General features: G+C 44.1%; 2 protein-coding genes across 4 annotated transcripts; one reads left to right on the top strand and one right to left on the bottom strand.

Moving 5' to 3' along the window:
• Window positions 1-347: 347 nt before the first annotated feature.
• LOC306783676 (methionine aminopeptidase 2-like) lies at window positions 348-7,194 on the top strand (the record flags this gene model as incomplete). 3 transcript variants are annotated; one of them, XR_013772309.1, is made up of 12 exons in its annotated part: window positions 363-531; window positions 1,269-1,382; window positions 1,589-1,654; window positions 1,921-2,023; window positions 2,305-2,466; window positions 2,739-2,920; window positions 3,164-3,258; window positions 3,979-4,075; window positions 4,170-4,273; window positions 4,891-5,006; window positions 5,219-5,597; window positions 6,314-7,194. XR_013772309.1 is itself a non-coding variant. In XM_079277426.1 (11 exons), the coding sequence occupies 11 exons, from the start codon at window positions 363-365 to the stop codon at window positions 5,469-5,471; spliced, it is 1,461 nt and encodes a 486-aa protein (XP_079133552.1). In that variant the 3' UTR covers window positions 5,472-5,926. The 3 variants fall into 3 exon arrangements, 2 of the variants coding, with proteins under 2 accessions (XP_079133552.1, XP_079133551.1); XM_079277426.1 differs by lacking the exon at window positions 6,314-7,194 and having other exon boundaries at window positions 348-531; window positions 5,219-5,926; XM_079277425.1 differs by lacking the exon at window positions 6,314-7,194 and having other exon boundaries at window positions 1,272-1,382; window positions 5,219-5,926.
• Window positions 7,195-7,366: 172 nt separating this feature from the next.
• On the bottom strand, window positions 7,367-14,793 carry LOC306783669 (netrin-4-like). The gene is made up of 10 exons (XM_079277405.1): window positions 14,646-14,793; window positions 13,830-14,386; window positions 11,989-12,261; window positions 11,083-11,209; window positions 10,390-10,578; window positions 9,383-9,590; window positions 9,114-9,226; window positions 8,900-8,968; window positions 8,016-8,189; window positions 7,367-7,641 (listed from the first exon to the last, which is right to left on the bottom strand). The coding sequence occupies exons 1-10, from the start codon at window positions 14,704-14,706 to the stop codon at window positions 7,499-7,501; spliced, it is 1,914 nt and encodes a 637-aa protein (XP_079133531.1). The 5' UTR covers window positions 14,707-14,793; the 3' UTR covers window positions 7,367-7,498.
• Window positions 14,794-18,737: the final 3,944 nt, after the last annotated feature.

The following is an 18,737-nucleotide window of genomic DNA, read 5'->3' as shown; positions in this document are numbered from 1 at the left end:
CTTTTCTTTTGCCTTATGTTTTGATGCTTTTAATGGTTTTATGTGAAGCACTTTGAATTGCCTTGTTATTGAAATGTGCTATACAAATAAACTTGCCTTGCCTTGCAAATGAATGGTTTCCTGTGTCACTTGGTCTTTTGTCCTGTAAGTGGAAACTGACGATGTGTTGTGTATTTGTGCCAAAATGTAATTTCCCCGACAGAAAATGTGATGATAAATGAAAGTTTCGCTCCTCAGGACGGTGCACGATCGTCTTCCTCGAGGCTACTCGGGTCAAGTTGTTGCTCTCTAATAGCTCATTATTGGCTCAGATTCCTCCAGCACACGTTTCTGCTTTGACCACTGGAGGCTCCCAGCAGCTTATGCGTCACTTCATCTCTCAGTCGCTGATCATGGCGGAGGTACAGCGCGATGTGGAGCTCCAACTTCTCAACGGGAATGACTTGAAGGAGGAGAGAGAAGACCCGGACGCCCCAGAGTCAATGAAGAAAAAGAGAAGAAAGAAGAAGAGGAGTAAGACCACCGCACCAGGTAAGAGGCATCACCAGAGAATCGGTTAGAAAATAAATAATGCAAAAATGGTCTCCTCTGCCACTCGATGTGGAGCACAAGCATCAGAGAAGCGGGACAGGAGACCAGCTGTCCCAACTCTGAGCGCGCTGGAGCTGAGCTCATTTGGAAACGGGATAATCTCTGTAAATGGGAATTGATCATCAAAACTGATTGAAAGCTGTCATTTGAAGATATTGGTGGAATACAATTTAATTTGACTACAGATTAAATATGTTTCATTCATCCCACTAAACTTAAATCCCACTAAATAATGAAATGATGTAAGAGAAGTATCCACATCAGTTTTAGTGCAATAATATGACAAACACTGTATTATTTAAAAAATGAATAAAAACAAAGAGCCATAAGCTGCCTCATAATATGAAGAGAAAAAATCTCAGAAAGCCTGACTTTTTGAAGCTGGCATAAGTAAAGTGTTGTCCACACAGCTCAGTTGAAGGGCTATATATCATTATGCTGCAAGGTACATGTGCCCTTGAGGATATTGACTCCCAAGGCATAGAAAGAAATTATGCACAGACATTGCCAAGTTGAGATCATAGAGGATGCACTTCTTGAAATGACTGAACCACAAATAATTGACTGTGTGTGTGTGTGTGTGTGTGTGTGTGTGTGTGTGTGTGTGTGTGTCCATGCATGTATGCCACACGTGCATGTTCACCTGCACATGCATGCATGAGTGTGTGACTTTGTAGCAGGGGCAAATGAAGCTGAGGGGGATGGAGAAGTTGGAGGTGTTGGTGATGTGACAAAACAGTTGGAGCAGCAAACACTAGAGGACAAAGAGAGGGAGGAGGACGGAGAAGAAGGTAACTCCTCACCACCACCACCATCCTCATCATTCTGCAGTGGTGACTGCTGAACTTTAAGCTCCTGAAAGTGCACGGTGAAATTCAGCCGGTCATATCTGCAATGTGATATCTGATTTTCAGTAGCGCACTGGGAATTGCGCCCAAGCTCCTGTCGATATTTCTCACTTTACAAACTGCACTGAAACTAATGATGCTTTCAACAGATGGGGATGACGGCGAGAACTCAGCTGGAAAAAAGAAGAAGAAGAAGAAGAAAAAGAAGAACGGATGTAAGCCGTTTTTCTCAGTGTAGCACATTCGTCCTACATATCGTTATAACCCACTATATATAAGCTTTTTTTTATTGCCTCCAATTTTTCTTGCAATATAATTCAACGGGCTTACTCATGGGGATGTCTTGATTGATTAGATCTGTAAGTCAGGAACTGTACTGTATCCTCTAGCTAGGTTGAAATGCTAATGTCATGGACATGGGGAGAATAACTTGTGTTTTCTTTTCTCTGCTTTCATCTCCTTCTCACTATCTGGGCCACAGTGAAGGGACAGACTGACCCTCCCTCAATCCCTATTTGTGAGCTCTATCCCAGCGGAGACTTTCCAAAGGGAGAGGAGTGTGAATATCCACCATCGAAAGACGGGTGTGTGTCCCTCACACTCGGCAGTAGTCGTCCACTGTGTGACATGCCTAGTTTTTATTTGGGTCTCTCTGCTTTGCACTTGGACAATGTGATGAGGTGCAATGTTTAGTGTGTGATTTAATATCCTGTTCAGGAGCAAAGGGATTGTGTCAGGTTCGACAACACGACATTCACCTGTGCAGGGTTCCCACAAGTGTGTCATGTCCTCGTTACAAGTATTGGTATAATGAGCAAACAATGACTTCCTCCTCTCCGCGGTGTGCCTGTCTACCTCCCACCAGGCGCAGTGCAGCGTGGCGGACCACCAGCGAAGAGAAGCGGGCGCTGGACATGGCCAACGAGGAGATGTGGAGTGATTTCAGGGAAGCGGCCGAGGCCCATCGGCAGGTCCGCTCGTACGTCAGGAGCTGGATCAAACCAGGGATGACCATGATTGACATCTGGTGAGACATGCGCTGAGATATTGTCCTTGAGCCCCCTTTAATGGACTTACCGTAACCCTCTGCTCATACCTGCCTTGGATCATTTGGGACTGACGTTGATATGGTTTCAGCACCTCTTTGTCCTAGCCTGCAATATACCGTTTTAAAATCATCAAAGAAAGCAGAACTGCTTCTGTGGTTTCAACCTCTTCTGGATTCATTATCTGCCCTGACAACAGTCTCATTGTTCCTGTCACCCATTGTCCCTTTGTGCTGCTTTCTGTATCTCGCAGTGAGAAGCTGGAGGACTGCTCCAGGAGGCTCATCAAAGAAAACGGGCTCAAGGCAGGCCTGGCCTTCCCCACCGGCTGCTCCATCAACCACTGTGCTGCCCACTACACCCCAAACGCAGGAGACCCCACGGTGCTGCGTTACGACGACGTCTGCAAAATTGACTTTGGAACGCACATCAACGGTAAGAGCTCGCTAATGGCGTTTTAAGTGCTTTTTGAGGTCTGCTGTGCCATTGCACACTTGCCATTTTCTTATGACGTGGTAAAATGATGATTGCATTATAATTCTTACTGCCTGGAATGAACTGTTCTCGCAAGTTAATTCACTTACACTTTTCGTTTTAGATAATTCAATTCTGAATATTTCTACAAAATGACAACCACATAGAAACTGTTGTGAGTAACCAAACTTTTTGGTCTTTTAGGTCGAATAATAGACTGTGCCTTCACCGTCACATTCAATCCAAAGTATGACAGGCTGCTGGAGGCTGTAAGAGACGCAACTAACACCGGTATTAAGGTACTACAGATCTTCCCCTGCATGGTGCTTGTTTGCACTGCTGGTTACACTAAATGTCTTGATTACTGACCAAGGAATGAAAATAATCATATTCAGATCACAGTTACATTAATATTTATGTCTAGATTGCAAAGTATTACAATTACATTTTACAGAGCGGGACACACAAATGATATGTACAAAACCAGGAAGTAATGATAAGATAAGAAAAATTGGAAAATATTGAAGTGTCACAGCAACAAAAAAGCGAACGGATAAGTCAAATTCAAAAAAGTGGATTTAATATGCCGCAAATGTGCACAAATACAGTCACTCAATGGCATGAAGAACGGGAAATATATCATTCATGCTCTAGATATTAGTGGCTCCTTTAGTATAAATAAGTTACCTTAAAAAAATAATACTTGTACACATTTTGGGCAAGCACTGTGTACAATATAGAAAATGAAAAACAAGTATAACAGGTACAATATATATAAACAGTAACTACCAAGTGTATCGAGAATCAAATAATCGGGAGATAAGGAAGTTGCAGTAAGTGATGAAATACAAAAAATTGTTCTTCTTATTACCTGGTTCAGATTTTAAGGAGCGATTCATTAAAGTGGTCAGTGAACAGATTCACATTCAAGGAACTAATATTTAGATACAAGTATAACATATAACAGTAGCTACTTTACAAGTAGTTTTATGGTGCATGTTTACACCTCTCTGCCTTAGTTTGCAGGAATTGATGTGCGCCTGTGCGATGTTGGTGAGACCATTCAGGAAGTCATGGAGTCTTATGAAGTGGAGATAGATGGGAAAACATATCAAGGTAATAGGAGGTCATTTATCGTCTCTTTTCTTTCATGCACAGGTTCAGTGCTGCTTCCTATTCATTCAACCTCTGTGTGGTGTTCTCTTTATAGTGAAGCCAATCAGGAATCTCAATGGCCACTCTATTGGACAGTACAGGATACACTCAGGGAAGACAGTCCCCATTGTTAAAGGCGGAGAAGCCACAAGGATGGAGGTTTGTACGGCAGCAAATGTTATTTAATCTCAGCCAAATGTGGATGTGACGACTGAGCATTTTAATTTGCAAGTAGCTGAGTCAAGCATTTTACCTGATGGTTTCAGGAGGGTTGGGTGATGGGGGAGGGAGGGCTGCTGCTGAGGTGGCAGATTTGTGTGTTGTATTTTTTGCTGAAGTGTGTTGGTGTAACAGGACCATTCGCCTCTTTGTGATCAGAGAGTGGCAGCTGGGCGTGCCACAGGGCTGCTAGCACTTTGACTGATTATCGGTGCAGTGAGAGAGGGTGTTGCAGTGTTATCAGCTCATACCACAGGGACTCTAACAACAGCCAACCGCTGATCGAGACACAAAACCCGGCCAATCAACTCACACGAGGCGCTGCTCTGCAAACGACACTATACTGTCCTTAATCGACTTCAGATGAATATGTCAGCTGCTGGCATCCTGAGGTTTTTTATTAAATTGACTCAGTCCCCCCGGAGTGTTTTTGTCCTTTCAGTAACATCACACCCACTCAGCCCTGCATAATGGTGCATAGGCTGTCATAGTTATTCTACATTTTACATCAGCAACCAAATTAAGTTCATTGTCGCTCTGTTTTTGTTGCCTGTCAGGAAGGTGAAGCTTACGCCATCGAGACATTTGGCAGCACAGGAAGAGGTGCAGTCCACGACGACATGGAGTGCTCACATTACATGAAAAACTTCAATGTTGGACACGTGCCAATAAGGTTGGCGCTGCTGTTTTTATCTCATCCCCGTATTCAAATAGAAAATATTGATTCAGGAAAATTATTTGTAGGTTGATTCTCATCTTTTGTCTGCCAATCTGTAATTTTAACAAAAGAGATTGTGATTAGCGTCATATCTGAGTGATTGTTTACACCTATAGTCATCCTCTAGTTTGTCTCACTGTGGTCTCTGTGTCATTATCGTGCTGCAGACTTCCAAGGGCTAAACATCTGCTGAATGTGATCAATGAGAACTTTTGCACTTTGGCATTCTGCCGCCGCTGGCTGGACCGCCTGGGTGAGAGCAAGTACCTGATGGCGTTGAAGAATCTGTGTGACCTTGGCATCATAGACCCGTACCCACCTCTCTGCGACATCAAGGGCAGCTACACCGCCCAGTACGAGCACACCATCCTACTCAGGCCCACCTACAAGGAGGTCGTGAGCCGGGGAGACGACTACTAATCATGCGCCAAAAGTCAAGGCCAGCCAGGAGGAGCGTGACGGCTCAAAGACAACAAACCTCTGCAGACTGATAGCAATTATGCAATATTTCTCTGACATGAATTCCCTCTGCTTGAGTACGACCAGGTAATTATTCTAGCAAAGGCAAAAGACTTGTGTCATGGAACGAGCTTGCTAGTATTTATTTTCCAAGGGATGGAGCCAATAGACAAAGGGCATATCTGTAACCAAGGTAGTGTTGCCATTTTAGTCACATTTTCATGTGCTGCTTTTAGGAAATATGCAAAAGAAACGTGCAAAAAAGGTTTTGGCGACCACCTCGCCTAAAGATGCTTAGCTTTATGCGTTGTTAATACCTTGTGAGGAAACTGAAATGAAATATTTATATTTCTATAGTTCTTTGCTCGATTTTAATTTGAGGCAGTTTTGTAAGAAATAAATTGTTATAAATATTGCATCAATTACTGTGTGCATATTGTGCATAAGAGCTCCCAATACTTAATTACATTGCAAATATCTGATGATATAAAGGTGTATTTCCTTCCTTTTACCAAAGGAGGGCGGTACTTAAACATGAGTCAAACATCCTGCCCTAGTGAAGATATTACAGTGAGACACATCAGGCTATTCATAGTCTTGCATTTTAGCATAATGTCACCATGGAAAGAAACAGACTTTTCCCTGAAGCATTAAGAATGAGCACACCGATTTGACGTTTTTGCAGTTTAGATGAAAAAAACAACATATAGGACACACAGAAATAGCAATACAAATATCACATTGATGGCAGAGTACATTCATGCACCCTAAATCACCAGCCAATTTCTCTTATTTTGGTAAAGTCTATGGGACAAGGACACGAGCGTTGATGTCACGCTGGAGGAATGCATCATGTCTTCTCACAGAGTTTGTCCTTCTCCTTGGAGACAGCGGACCAGACCTATTCTTAACTGGGAACTGTGGACTCTGGATCTGATATGCTGTGATGTCAATGGCTTTCAATACATGTTTATTTTGGGCCGGCAGGAGTCACGGGCCAAAAAGAGGAGCATACGTGAAGAGAGTGTGTGCTCTTTCTCACACACACACACACACACACACACACACACACACACACACACTGGATCCCACAAGCATGGGTTTGGAGAAGCCTCTTCCTCCGCACAAGGAAGCGGGTTCGAACAAGGACAGCAGAAAATCCTCACAGAATGTGAATGGAGCAACCTGACAATGACCCACTCATGCAGCTGAACCAGCTGTGACAGCAAACTCAATCCCAAGTGTTTGAGCCGGTTGCGTGTACGCCAGGCCTGGAAATGGTGGAGCAGAGTGTGTTTTGCTCTCGTCAGACAGCAGGCTTGCGAGTTTGCCGGCGCTGAGCAGAGCTGTTCAGATTAAGCCGTTTGATTCCCGTCATGTTTTTGTCATCCTCTCCCCTCGTCCAGGAGTTGCTTGTTCTGACCTGCACAAGGATATCAAGTGCACACATCCACGCTCACACACACACAATCGAATGTTGACTTCATTCATGATTTATCGGCAATACCTGTGAGACGACAAGGATCATTTACTCTGCGCCTTTTCAAGATTTCAAAGTAAACGTCTCTCAATGCAATTGATGCAGTCGGACATGACTGGCTCATCAAGGAGCTTTGGCCAGGAAATAAAGTGGAATTGACTTTTTAACATGCTTTGCTTATCGTTTATAAATAACCTGGAAAGTATACAGTACAGGAATGAAATTCCACCATCAGCTTTGTCTTTGTTCAGATTAAAAGTCTCTCTTTGTTCTTTTTGACTTTTAAGTGACTGTAGTCTGGTGAAGTATGTGCTTATTGCCACAGCACTGTGGCATTGTAGCGGTTTCCTGAGGATTTGCACTCTTGAGACACACGCATTCGATTTTGCTTTCATTTTAGTGTCAAAGCGATGCCCGATTGGAACAGTCCCTCTGTTCCTTCTGCACACTCCGGTATGTCACAGATCATCCTCCACCTCTCCATCCCTCTGTAGTTCTTGCCGATGCCCTACCGGCGGCCACAGTCTTTCCTGAGGATGTGGAGAATTTTACGTCCCAGGGTTGAAGTCCACGATTTAATCAGGCTCTTGGTGTTGATCATCAGTCGGCCGGTCTTCCAGTCCTCATGACCAGCCACAACATATTCAGATCCTGGAGAAGAGAGAGCAGAGCATGAACCCCACTGAATCTCAAGTCTGCTGAGGATGCCACTAAAATCACCTTATGTATAAAAAAAAGAGTGCAAATCATGATATAACTATAATAAATCACTATAATACTGTGCTGCTATGGCCGGCTTTAAGAGAATGTTGCCAGAAATGATTATTGTAAAAGTGTTAGATGTGAGACAGTCTCATAACAGAGCGATGGCTCTAATCTTTAAGCTGTAAACGTCCAATCTAAATGAGTGAAGCTAGGACGTTGGCACTCTAAGCATGCATGAGCAGCGACAAAGATCCTCTATTCAGCACAAAGATGGCAGATTGTTCACTCAAAGTTTTCCACTGGAAGTGGCTGCAGCTGACCTGGGTTGAGGATGGGACAGGTACAGCCATGGGTGGTCCAGGACTCTGGGTAAAGGGTAACGCTTCCCCTGTGGACCTTCATCTGGGGGTTCTGGTGCAGGACTTTCTTGACTTTGACCTCCACCTCTGCATGGGAGCCTTTATCGTGAGCTGACATTACCTTCACCACCAGCACTGCCGAGGCAACACAAACAGCTGTTCAACACATAAGCAGTCTACCAACTACAAGATACAACTTCCACTGCTCAAACTACAGATCCACATCAGGTTCCAAGTCATGAAGAGCACTAGCAGGTTTCTGTAAACAGTTGTGTCAAGTCTTCTTCGGTCCTGCAGGAGCTTTTCAAGTCTCGGAAAATAATGTGTTGACATCAGGATTTTTCTTCTCGGCTTGGGTTTTGGAGACTGCACATTTATTAAAAGACAACCTGCATTGCATTTTGAAAGATGCGAGTCTAATTAAAAGATGTTATTGAGTTGCAACATGGGAATTATACGATCCTCCATTTACAGATCCAGGCTGTGGACTAAAAGTTAGATATCTTGGCCTCTGCAGCATCAATTCTGACCTGGAGGTGCAATACAACATTTCTTTAAAGATACCCGGTGGAGTTTCTGTTTTTTGTGAGTGGGTCCTTGTTGTGTGTGTCCTGGTGCATGTGCCAATGGTTTCTCACTGATGTACAAGTGGCATTTATGTGCCAAGAACCACAGCAATGCACCAGCAAAGGCAGGGAAGGAGAAGACTTCTAGCAAGTGAACATGGATGTGAACAATGCAAAGTTTGATGTGGAAGAAAAAGCATTCAAAACAGTTGATGGATCTCAATGATACAAGTAATGTCTACAATGCTGAATTAGTTCCATCCGTCAAATAGCACTTACCATAGTCATACTCCGCAGCACAGAAGAGTTTAGGGCTGCCAAGTGTGACTTCTACACACTCACATTTCTCTGGATAAAAATGAAACAGGATGAAAAAGATTCATACAAATCACTTCTTCATGATGTATAGAGTCCAACATCAAAACAGCTGCATTTAATCTGTGTGTGCTGATGGATGTGCAGTGTATTTGGTGTGATATGACCTGTGGCTCACCAGAGTGGTGCACTGCAGAGAAAAGCTCCTCTAGCCTAAAGAGTGCCGTCTCACTATTATTGCTGCTGCGTCCCATGTGGCCGGTGGCTGTATAGAAGACCGCCACATCTGAGCTGTGCCGCAGAGGTAAAACCAGTCAGAGGACAGAGGTAGGGCTCTACTTAGTGTAATTCATCCAGAATGCACCTCACTCACCTCTACGCCGGACATCACTTAAATTAATTAAGGAAAAATACATAATGGGTATGGTATTAAATCGTGGCTCTCACCCAGGAATGCAGTCACCGGTGTAAGGGTCACAGTCCCCTGTGCAGTCACATGGACGGCAGCCGTATTCGTGAAGCCCCCAGTATCCCAGCATGCAGTTGTCACAGCGGGGGCCTCCGACACCGGGCTTACAAGTGCACTCCCCACTGCTAGGGTTACAGAGAGTGCTACCTCCTGAGAGGACGGAGCCGACGGGGTGGCAGGAACAGGCTGCAGAGGAGACGGGTGACAGAGCAATTGGGCTGCATGTTAACATCTCTGTTTGCAGGTCAAAAGACGCGTCTGCTTTTCTGGCAGAAAGCTATAAGCACTCAGTGTACACCATGAGCCTGCATGTATGCGAAGGACAAACACACTTGTAGAAGGCCAAACAAACACATTTAGAGTGTACACAGCGAACTGCCGTGGATATGAAAAGTTGACTGTGTTTTACCATCCTCCTGTAACAAGCTGGGAGTATGTACCGGTACGCAACATGCTCTAAGCAGCTGCAGCAAAAACAAACAGTAAATCACTCCCTCTCTACGCTGTCAGGCCTGCCGCCTGACGGTCCTTCGTGGTGACAGATTGATTTTTGTTACAGACTTGCTTCATCTGTTTCCAAAAAAAACGGCATGTTTGGTCTTAAAAATGCTTCAGCATGCCTGGCGGGGCGAAAGGGCAAGAATGGGAAAAATGTGCTCGCATGGTCCATGGGAAATTCCTCCATTGTTTGCAATTACGGTCACATTCCAAAACAGTGCGGTCGCCGTCATTCCTGTTCAGGAGCAGACTAGAGTCATCTTACTATCTCATCACTGGGGAGGCAATGACTCATAAAGGTGCTGAGGGAAAATAAGAGATCAATCTGCTTTAGTCTGGCGGGTCAAAAGAAAAATGTGATCTCCATTACTGCCCTCAAAATATCAAAGACTCCCACTCTTAATTGGAATTCTCCGCTGGCATTCATCCATACAGAGTTATGGTTTAAGGGGGGAAAAAAAAGAGCTCCACGCAGGAAGAGATTTACCTTTGCAGGAGTCGGGGGCGGTTTTTGGTCGGCTGGGGTCTCTGAAGAAGGCCCTCCCACAGTTCTGGCAGTGACGGCCCTCTGTGTTGTGGTGGCAGTCGTCACACACGCCGCCGCTCCGCCGTCCTGTCGCTAGCCACGATCCACGACTGAAGTGACAGCTCTTGGCGTGACCATTACACTTGCACTCTAGGTTTAGATGGACATGCACAATCAGACACACTCGGATGTTTTGCTCTGATGAACTCTCAAAGCCCCGGAGATAGCAGTGATAACTCTTACAGTATAGCTGACGTACAAAACAAAGAGGAACTGCTCCGTTATTCATCTTGCATGAGCGTCTAAAAGGGCACATGTGGCCTTTTTAGGCTGGCGTTTGAGTACAAACCCATGTCCTGCTCTTAAAATATGTTTTAATTTGTATTATCTTTTTTTTATTTTTATATTATTTTATTCTGTGTATGTCATTTATTGACCCTAGGGTCACATTGTGGTTTTTTATGTTTTAAAATGTCTGCTGTTAAGCACTTTGTGATGTCATGTCTGTGAAAAGCGCTCTATAAATACATTTCATTCATTCATTCATTCAAATTTCATTCATTCATGTGATTTATGAGACTAAATTCATTTTCAAGATACGTCTACATGCCGTGTGTCCTACTCTGCATTTGACTCTCTCGCCCCATCACTCACTCTGGCACTCGTGTGGCGTCCCTACGATGCCGTTGGCAGCCTGCCAGGGTTGGTCATTGTAGAGAGGGGCGCAGCGCTCGCAGTGCTCACCGGCTGTGTTGTGTCTGCAAACACACTTGCCATGGACCTGCCAGGCAAAGAAACGTATTCAGCTGATTGTATCTGCACGCATCTTTCAATGACTGCGTGTGTCTTCACGTGGCTCAGGAACAATGCTGAGAGAAAGGTGAGCAAGCAGTACTGCAACACATTGTGGATTAACGTATAATTGGGGAGTTTTCATCGTGTTCTCCTTAAACGGCTTTGAAATGTTCATCAGCTCGTTGATGTAATGTGGTCTTGGAAAACATTTGAACACATTTTGGCCTGACGATGAGCCGGCTGAGATCTGTGACGCGTGTAATACTTCTTAAGCATTGCAACATACCAACATCTACATGCACAATCACAGCAGTGTGCAGCTTATCACTGCCCGTGTAGCATGTCTACACCTCTTTAGCCCATGTTGGAATCAAACAAGCTCTTCTAGTCTCCATTTACAGGAAAGAGAATAACACGACAGAGACTATGGGTTGTTAAAGCTTTAGGCTGAATGCCATAATTAAGGTTTCCCCACACTTAAATCCCTGTAATGGTAGGTAAAGCTGTGGCACTTCACTGCAGCCTTCAGCTTCAGTGGCACATACCAGCGCACAGCTGAGTAACAAAGGAGTGGTGGGAACAAAACCCTGATCCCTCTACTCCCAATCTCACCACATAAACAAATAGCGATGGAGACGAAACGAAGCCATCGGCAGACTTCAGCATGACACAACATCTCAGTGAGGTTGCACAACAGAAGAGCTTTTCCTAAGTGGAGTATTGTGCACCTGCAAGCTCACAAAATCCAGCTCAAAAATCGCTCACCATGTCGTTGGTCTTCTGTTGGCTGGGTCGGTAGCCCACGGCTGGTACACAGTGGTCAGCGTGTCCATTGCAAAGGCAACTGCCTTTGACAATAAAATCATAGATGGCATAGTGGTCTGTAGGGAGGACAGCAGCGGCAGGATGTTTGGCCTGGCAGGGACACTGCTGGCGCTGCAGCAGACGGACTCTGAGGTTGGTGATCATGAGCTGGTGCTGGGCGGCTGGTCCATACGGATCCACCGAGTTCCAGGGCGACAAAGCTCGATAGATCACCTGAAAAATTGAAGGAGAGGAGAAAATGTCTTAATGTCTTGTTATTCCACTCGTAAAAGCCTCTATAACAGACGCTGACAGACCATGACATAAATTATGTCAGTTTCTCTTTTTTCTTGGTCTGCCAAATGAAAAACAAGCATCATTGTGGTTCACTTTTCATGCTCCACAGATTTCGAGGAAAATCTGACAGAGACATGGACGTTAAGTGTAGTTGGATGTTGATCTTTCAGATACATCCTCTCTGTGTGTATATGAGAAACATCAAGAATTAAAACGGTCACAAAAAGAACAGTAAAGCAAAAAAAGACAAAATGAATTGTGTTATTTTGAGTGGATGAGTTGTGGACAGAAAAATATGTCAAATTGGACAAATTATATCCTAAAATACATTTTGTTTTCATTTTCAATCAAAGTCTCATACCAGTTCTATTTGACAGAAATTGCGATTTATTTGATTTACAATCCAAACTTAATACATCCTGCATCGTCTGTTCTGTACAAGAGAGACTTAATGCTGTATCAAAATGAATATACTGTATTTTATATGATGATATATTATGGTGAGTGATACATATGACAACAAGTTTTACTGTATAAACATTGCACTTGACAAATCGCAAGCTAGTTCTGATTTGCAATCTCATTACAGCAAGCCGAGAGTTTCAACTCAGTATATGATGCCTGTTGTGTTACTTTATTGCTGAAACTCTACATTTTGGGTCTTTTGCATGTTGAGGAACAGACAGACTATATTATAAAGGGTGACATGCTTATACAAGTGAGCTGACACACTGTAGCAAGACACATACTTGCTCCAGATACACTGCAATTATGAGATCAGTCAAAGCCACATATTCATTCAGACGTTCAACCAGAACCTCCCAATGTGGTCCGAGGCTCCAGTGAGAGTCTCTCTTGTACACCCTCTGTGTGAATGGACGGTCTGCTCATGAATTAATCATAGCTGGTTGTCTGGCTCAGGCCTCCCTGTGATGATGCAGCAGCTCCAAAAAAAAGGGAATATCAGAGGTAAAAGTACACACTGATATTCTATCCGTGCATGTCAAAGCAGTTTGCAGCTTAGAAGGCTGGCCTAACAAAAAAGGTCTCCCACAGCCCATCAGAGGAGGTCAGGCTGTGTGATATCAGCTTATAGTGCATCCCGGTGCCAATAAACAGACTTTGCTGTGAAGTGCTGGCAGTGTGTTTTGATGTGGTCACTCTCAGATCTGAGAAATTAAACCACAATCCAGTATTTAATGTATTTTCTATGAACGACAGCAACCTCAAAGATTACTGATCGTTGGCTCTTGACCCAAGTGTATTCATAACAGAGTTTCTATATTATTGTCCAGAAAACTTCCTGTGGAATCATTTTCAATTTCAATTCAATTTATCTGTATCGCCCAATATCACAAATGTGCCTCAAAGTGGTGACAAAACACGTTATTAGTTGATAGCTTTCTTTGTTATTTACCTGCAGAAGTAGTAACCTATGTATTTGTATGTGGCCTCCAAAGGGCCCTCTCGCGCCACACTGTCAAAAACAAGACACATGGACTCACCTCTCCTCTGGTACAAGGGGAAGCTCCTGAATACTTGGAGGTGCAGGTTGCTCCACTCTCCCCGACTGGCGACCCCTCTGCCGGACCAAACGCCTCCTCGCAGTCTCTGGCAAAATGCCTGAGGGCTTTCCATGTGTGCCCGTGGTCTTGGGAGCGCTCCAGCACCATGGCAGCCGGGCGCGGGGAGCGAAACACCAAGATGAGATGGGTGAGGAGGAACTCCGTCTCCAGGTCGAGCTGGAGCGTTTCCTCCTTCACCCCCTCTGCGGACTGCCACCAAGTGTTTGGGTAGCGGAAAGAAGAGTCGCTCATGGCAGAGGGAGGGTGCGCCTGGACGGGGATAGCAGAGTTGCACTTGCTGCATTTTGCTGCCGAGCAGGACTCCCTGCCACGGGGCGAAGCCGTCTCTCTGAAGACGCAGTAGGGCTCCGAGGACTTGGTGCCGCAGACCGACTGGGTGCTCAGCATTCTGCCCTGGGCCAAGTTGCCCATGCGGGGGTTGCAGGCTCGTCCGGAGCAGCGGCTCTCCACAGCCGGACCTTTGGATTTAGACGTTTCTGGTAAGAAAAAGGTGCGTTCATTTGAGTGTAAAGTGAGTGAAAGTGCTTTAGTTATACACCAGGAAAGGCAGGCCATTCCTACAAAGGTGGTGAGTTCGGTTCCCGCTTCCCCCAACTCGCCTTCTTAAAAGGTGTGCACTGTACGCACGTGGATGCAACGTTTTCCAGAATCGCACACGCAATGCTTGTTTGTTATTCATTCAGAGTGTATTGAAGTGCGCGCGTAAAAGTCTCAGACACACATGTTCAAACTCACCGGCTGGCAGAGGAGATGATGCGCACACCGGGATAATGACAAGTAAAGTCCACAGTCTCATCCTGAAGGAGTTATATCTTCTGCTTGAAGTCACCTGTCGTATATTCAACTTGGAGCGCACCCTCAACAGCTTGATCTCCGGATATCCAGTCGTTAATAATCCAACGTGTTCCTTACTAAATAATTACTTGAAAATAACACTTATAATTTAGAAAACCCAGAGACTCGAACGTGAGCTTAATCCTGTCTGTCATGGGGTAGAAATGCCGCGTTAGACTTAGATCGTATTGTCTGAGTGCTCATCATCCTTAAATTATTCCAGCCCACACGCTTCAGGGTTCAATATGCTGTTTGTTCATTGACATTTGGGAATATGAAGAGGTTAGCACCGCCCTCTTCTTGTCGTCTCCCAGTCCCCGCCTACACTGGTTCCGAAAATCAGATTTTTCAAAAGGAGCAATCTGAAAACCCTGGAAGACTTGTTCACTGTGTTTTAAAGGGGATGTTGTGATTATGAAGAAGAGTATGACTGTGACCCTTTGTCATCATCTACTTTAGGACTACTTTTATCAGCCTTACACAAATAGTTGCATCTTCTCTTTTTTTTCTCAGTTGGCTGTCATCCGAACAATAAATGACACATTTAGATTGCCTCCACAACCCAAACCCCCCCCCCTCCTCAGGCACTCGAGCGCTGATGTCAAACATGTCATTGTGTTGCATTCCTGCCACATATCACCACTTATTTCTAACTGCGAATCACTAACCACGCTTTACCTGCCTCGTCGTCAGACAGAGAACAGCCCTTGGCCTTGAGGGGTCACACAACCCTTGATCCCAATAATCATCCCGTTGCATGACACTTTTTTCAAAAACTTTTAACAGTGACGTCACTTCACTGAGTCCAAAGACTGGCTCATATGATACTACAGGTGGCTTTGCCACTTGATACCGTGTAAAAGCTGAACAAGTGGCGCAGACAGCCAAGGACAGGACTGATGAAGCTGAAGAGGGAACAGTTGAGAATCTGCATCATCGCTGTGAATACATGAGGTCAGGAGTAATCTGTTCTCACTGTGGATGTGGTCTGTCGTGTGAATATTAAGTGTATATGTTAAAGCAGAAGAATGGGGGTCATGAGCATTTCCCAGTCTCTTCCCTAAGGCATCCCAGATCAGGACATTCCTTGAATACTGCTACATCACTTGCGTGCTTTTCGATCCTCAAATCCCAGGAGTGACCGTGAAGAATGCTGCAGAGGAAGGATGTCTGATCTCGGCCAGTGTGTGGTGTATATTCCCCTGGCAGGATGAAAGCGACGCACGTGACAAACAAATTCCTTTACTCTCTTTAAATCCAGCTGTTTGTCCTTTTTTTTCTCTCTGTTACACAACTTGAATTACCGTATACGGAGCCAAATCACCCTTGTCTTCAAATTGCCCAATAAGATGATGGACTTGGGGCCGTTCCACCGCCTCTGGCCTGCTTTATTTCCAGACTGTAAAAGGATATGGGTCCCCCCCCCCCCCCCAAGCTGCCATGTCACCTACCTTCAGCTCACTGAACCGTCTCAATCCTTGCAAGTAATCTGTCTACTCTCCTGTAAAAGCCAGACACAAAGCCAGACATGCTCCAGGCCAGGAGGGTGGGTGCCTTGCCCACAGGCTCCAAACACCTTCTGTCACTGCTTTTCCTTGCTCTTCATTCCATTTCTACGACGTTTATCTCTGCTATCTGTCTGCTTGTTCCTAGCCATAACACTCTCCTCACCCACATTTTTATCAGATGTTTGATCTGGAATGACAAAATAAAAATGAAACAGGGTCTGCATTCTGTAAATATTTGTCCTACAATGTAACCCTTCCCATGATGTAACTCATTTGGCATGAACGGTGTTAGTTATTCATATTATACAGTGACAGTTGAAAGGCTCTTGATTCTTCCTTGCAGGGCACCACCTCAACCCTATACTCCATCCAGACACTTCAGGAAGTTTATGCTCTATATTTCACGTCACCTTTCGACACACACTCACACAGAAAAAGACTCAACAGATGACCGAGCACCAGCCTGGATTTGAGAGTGGACACAGAAACAGGGGAAATGTGTTTCACCTTCATAAAAGACAGGCAGGCAGATGTGTCCCAGTTTCATTTTTTTAGAATTATGGGAGCGGAACGAAACCCCCACAGGGTGTTAGAGTGTACCTGCTGTCATCTGCCACGTGGCATGAATAAAAGGAGAAATAAAACATACAGTGTCATGAACAGTAAGAGAGGAAACAGACACACGTTTTAATACCACAGGTGTGAGTTCCTGTTTGTGTATCTGGCAGGTGATACAGGTTGTATTTCAACAGTTCCCAGTTTAAACTTTGCTCTCAGAAAATAGCTCCATTAACTGAGAGAAAATTCCACCGACTGTTCCATTTTCTTGCAGTATTTACTGCTTTAAACACACAATTTAACGAAGAAGAAAGCCATAAAACATTGGAAAATTGGTGCTAGATTGAGGATAATCATAAAGTTTGTCTTGTGAAGCCGTCTATTAGCGGTTCTGATTGATGGTAACATGACTTGAAGACCCAACCCTTTGACTTTTGTTTTACCTCAGGCGGGTGAGGTGAAGTAGCTCCCCGTGGATTCTCAGTGGAGGGGCAGACAGGATGATAATCTCAGGAAGGGATGGAGAAGATTCGAACCTGCCGGCACTGTGAGAGGAATGTCGGCTGCCTCACGGATCTGCTTTAGGCTGCATGTCTGTCCCCATGTTGTTGTAATGCAATGTATGTTGAAGCAGCTACACAGTGCCTTTCTGTCTGACAGGTCAGGACACGATGATTGTCTTCATCTTGGCTGAGAGCAACCATTTACATTTAACATCACAAGCCTTTAATAAACCTCGCTGAAAGCCATTGTCGTTGTCACGTTTCTGCTCAACGGTCATTGATTTTCGGTTTACATCTCAACGACCCTCTCCCAGTGTAGTAATGGGACCCTTTGGGGTCAAAGTAGCAATACCAAAGTGTAGAAATACTACAAGTAAAATACACAAATATACATATATTATCAGGAAGATTCATATATTAAGTATAAAAAGTAAAAGTATTCATAATACACAGGTCCTTTTATTCTATGGTCCATTCGAATGTTATATTATTGTATTATTAGATTATCAATGTTTAATATTGTAATGCAGCTGTGGGACTCATTTTAACAATTGTATATACTGGTTGGTGTCACTCTGACAATGTATCATATTTTATAAAATGATGCTTTGTTTTATAACTAAAATCTTAGTCTGCCAAGCTCTCATATAAATGTTCTGGAGGAAAACATACACAATTTCCTTCTGAAATACAGTAGAGTAGAAGCAGGAAGTAGAAGGAAATATAAATACTCAGGTGAAGCACTGTATACCTGTGCTGTTTGAGGACACTGGTGTTTTTCTGTTACTGATACCGATATCTACTGAGACTGTACTTCCCCTCTCTTGTGAATGTACAATGGGTTTAGTGAGACGGGCTAAAAGCTCATTATGCACCCTTGCTTGGTGCTTGCATGTAACAGCGTGTGGAATTGCAGTTTCAACTTGTTTGAAATTTAATTTCTCCTTGCAGGATTAAAGTATTCGTTCTTAATTTCTTCTTGTTTCAGAAGCAAACACTACATATTTAAGATTAAGTGACATGAATGATTTTAAGTGACCCCACATTTTAATTTTCTCAAGAATGTAATAATATATCTCAGCCTATAGTAGTAGGTGAGTCAAGGAGAAAGTAGGGGGATGTTGCCACCTAGTGGTTTAAATTGGATTTAGTTTGAAAGCAGATGTTTTTAAATTAGGCTACTCTATTTAGGAACAATGCAGCAATATGGGTCAGGTGCATGAAGTATAATTAATCTGCTGGAGTACAGTTATGATATTATTCATGAGTACAAATTGTTTTTGGTTTTAGACAAATTAAAGAAATACAAGTCATCCGCAAGCCCTTCAATGCTCATCCCACTGACATAACATAGAGTAAGCCCCATGTGTCTTGTTCCATTTATCATATATGCATCTTTCTATTAGAAGATAACAGGGTTTGGT

This window comes from Melanostigma gelatinosum (genome assembly GCF_949748355.1).
Source record: "Melanostigma gelatinosum genome assembly, chromosome: 1".
In the NCBI taxonomy this organism is placed as follows: Eukaryota; Metazoa; Chordata; class Actinopteri; order Perciformes; family Zoarcidae; genus Melanostigma; species Melanostigma gelatinosum.
Note: the sequence above shows the minus strand (reverse complement) of the source record. Positions and strands in the feature narration are given on the sequence as shown.

Coding starts and splice junctions, on each gene's coding strand:
- LOC306783669 (XM_079277405.1), bottom strand. CDS start 14,706: ATGAGACTGTGGACTTTACTTGTCATTATCCCGGTGTGCGCATCATCT. Junction 12,262..13,829: donor CCCCTTGTACCAGAGGAGAG/GTGAGTCCATGT, acceptor TCAATTTTTCAG/GTGATCTATCGAGCTTTGTC. Junction 10,579..11,082: donor GACGCCACACGAGTGCCAGA/GTGAGTGATGGG, acceptor ATCTAAACCTAG/AGTGCAAGTGTAATGGTCAC.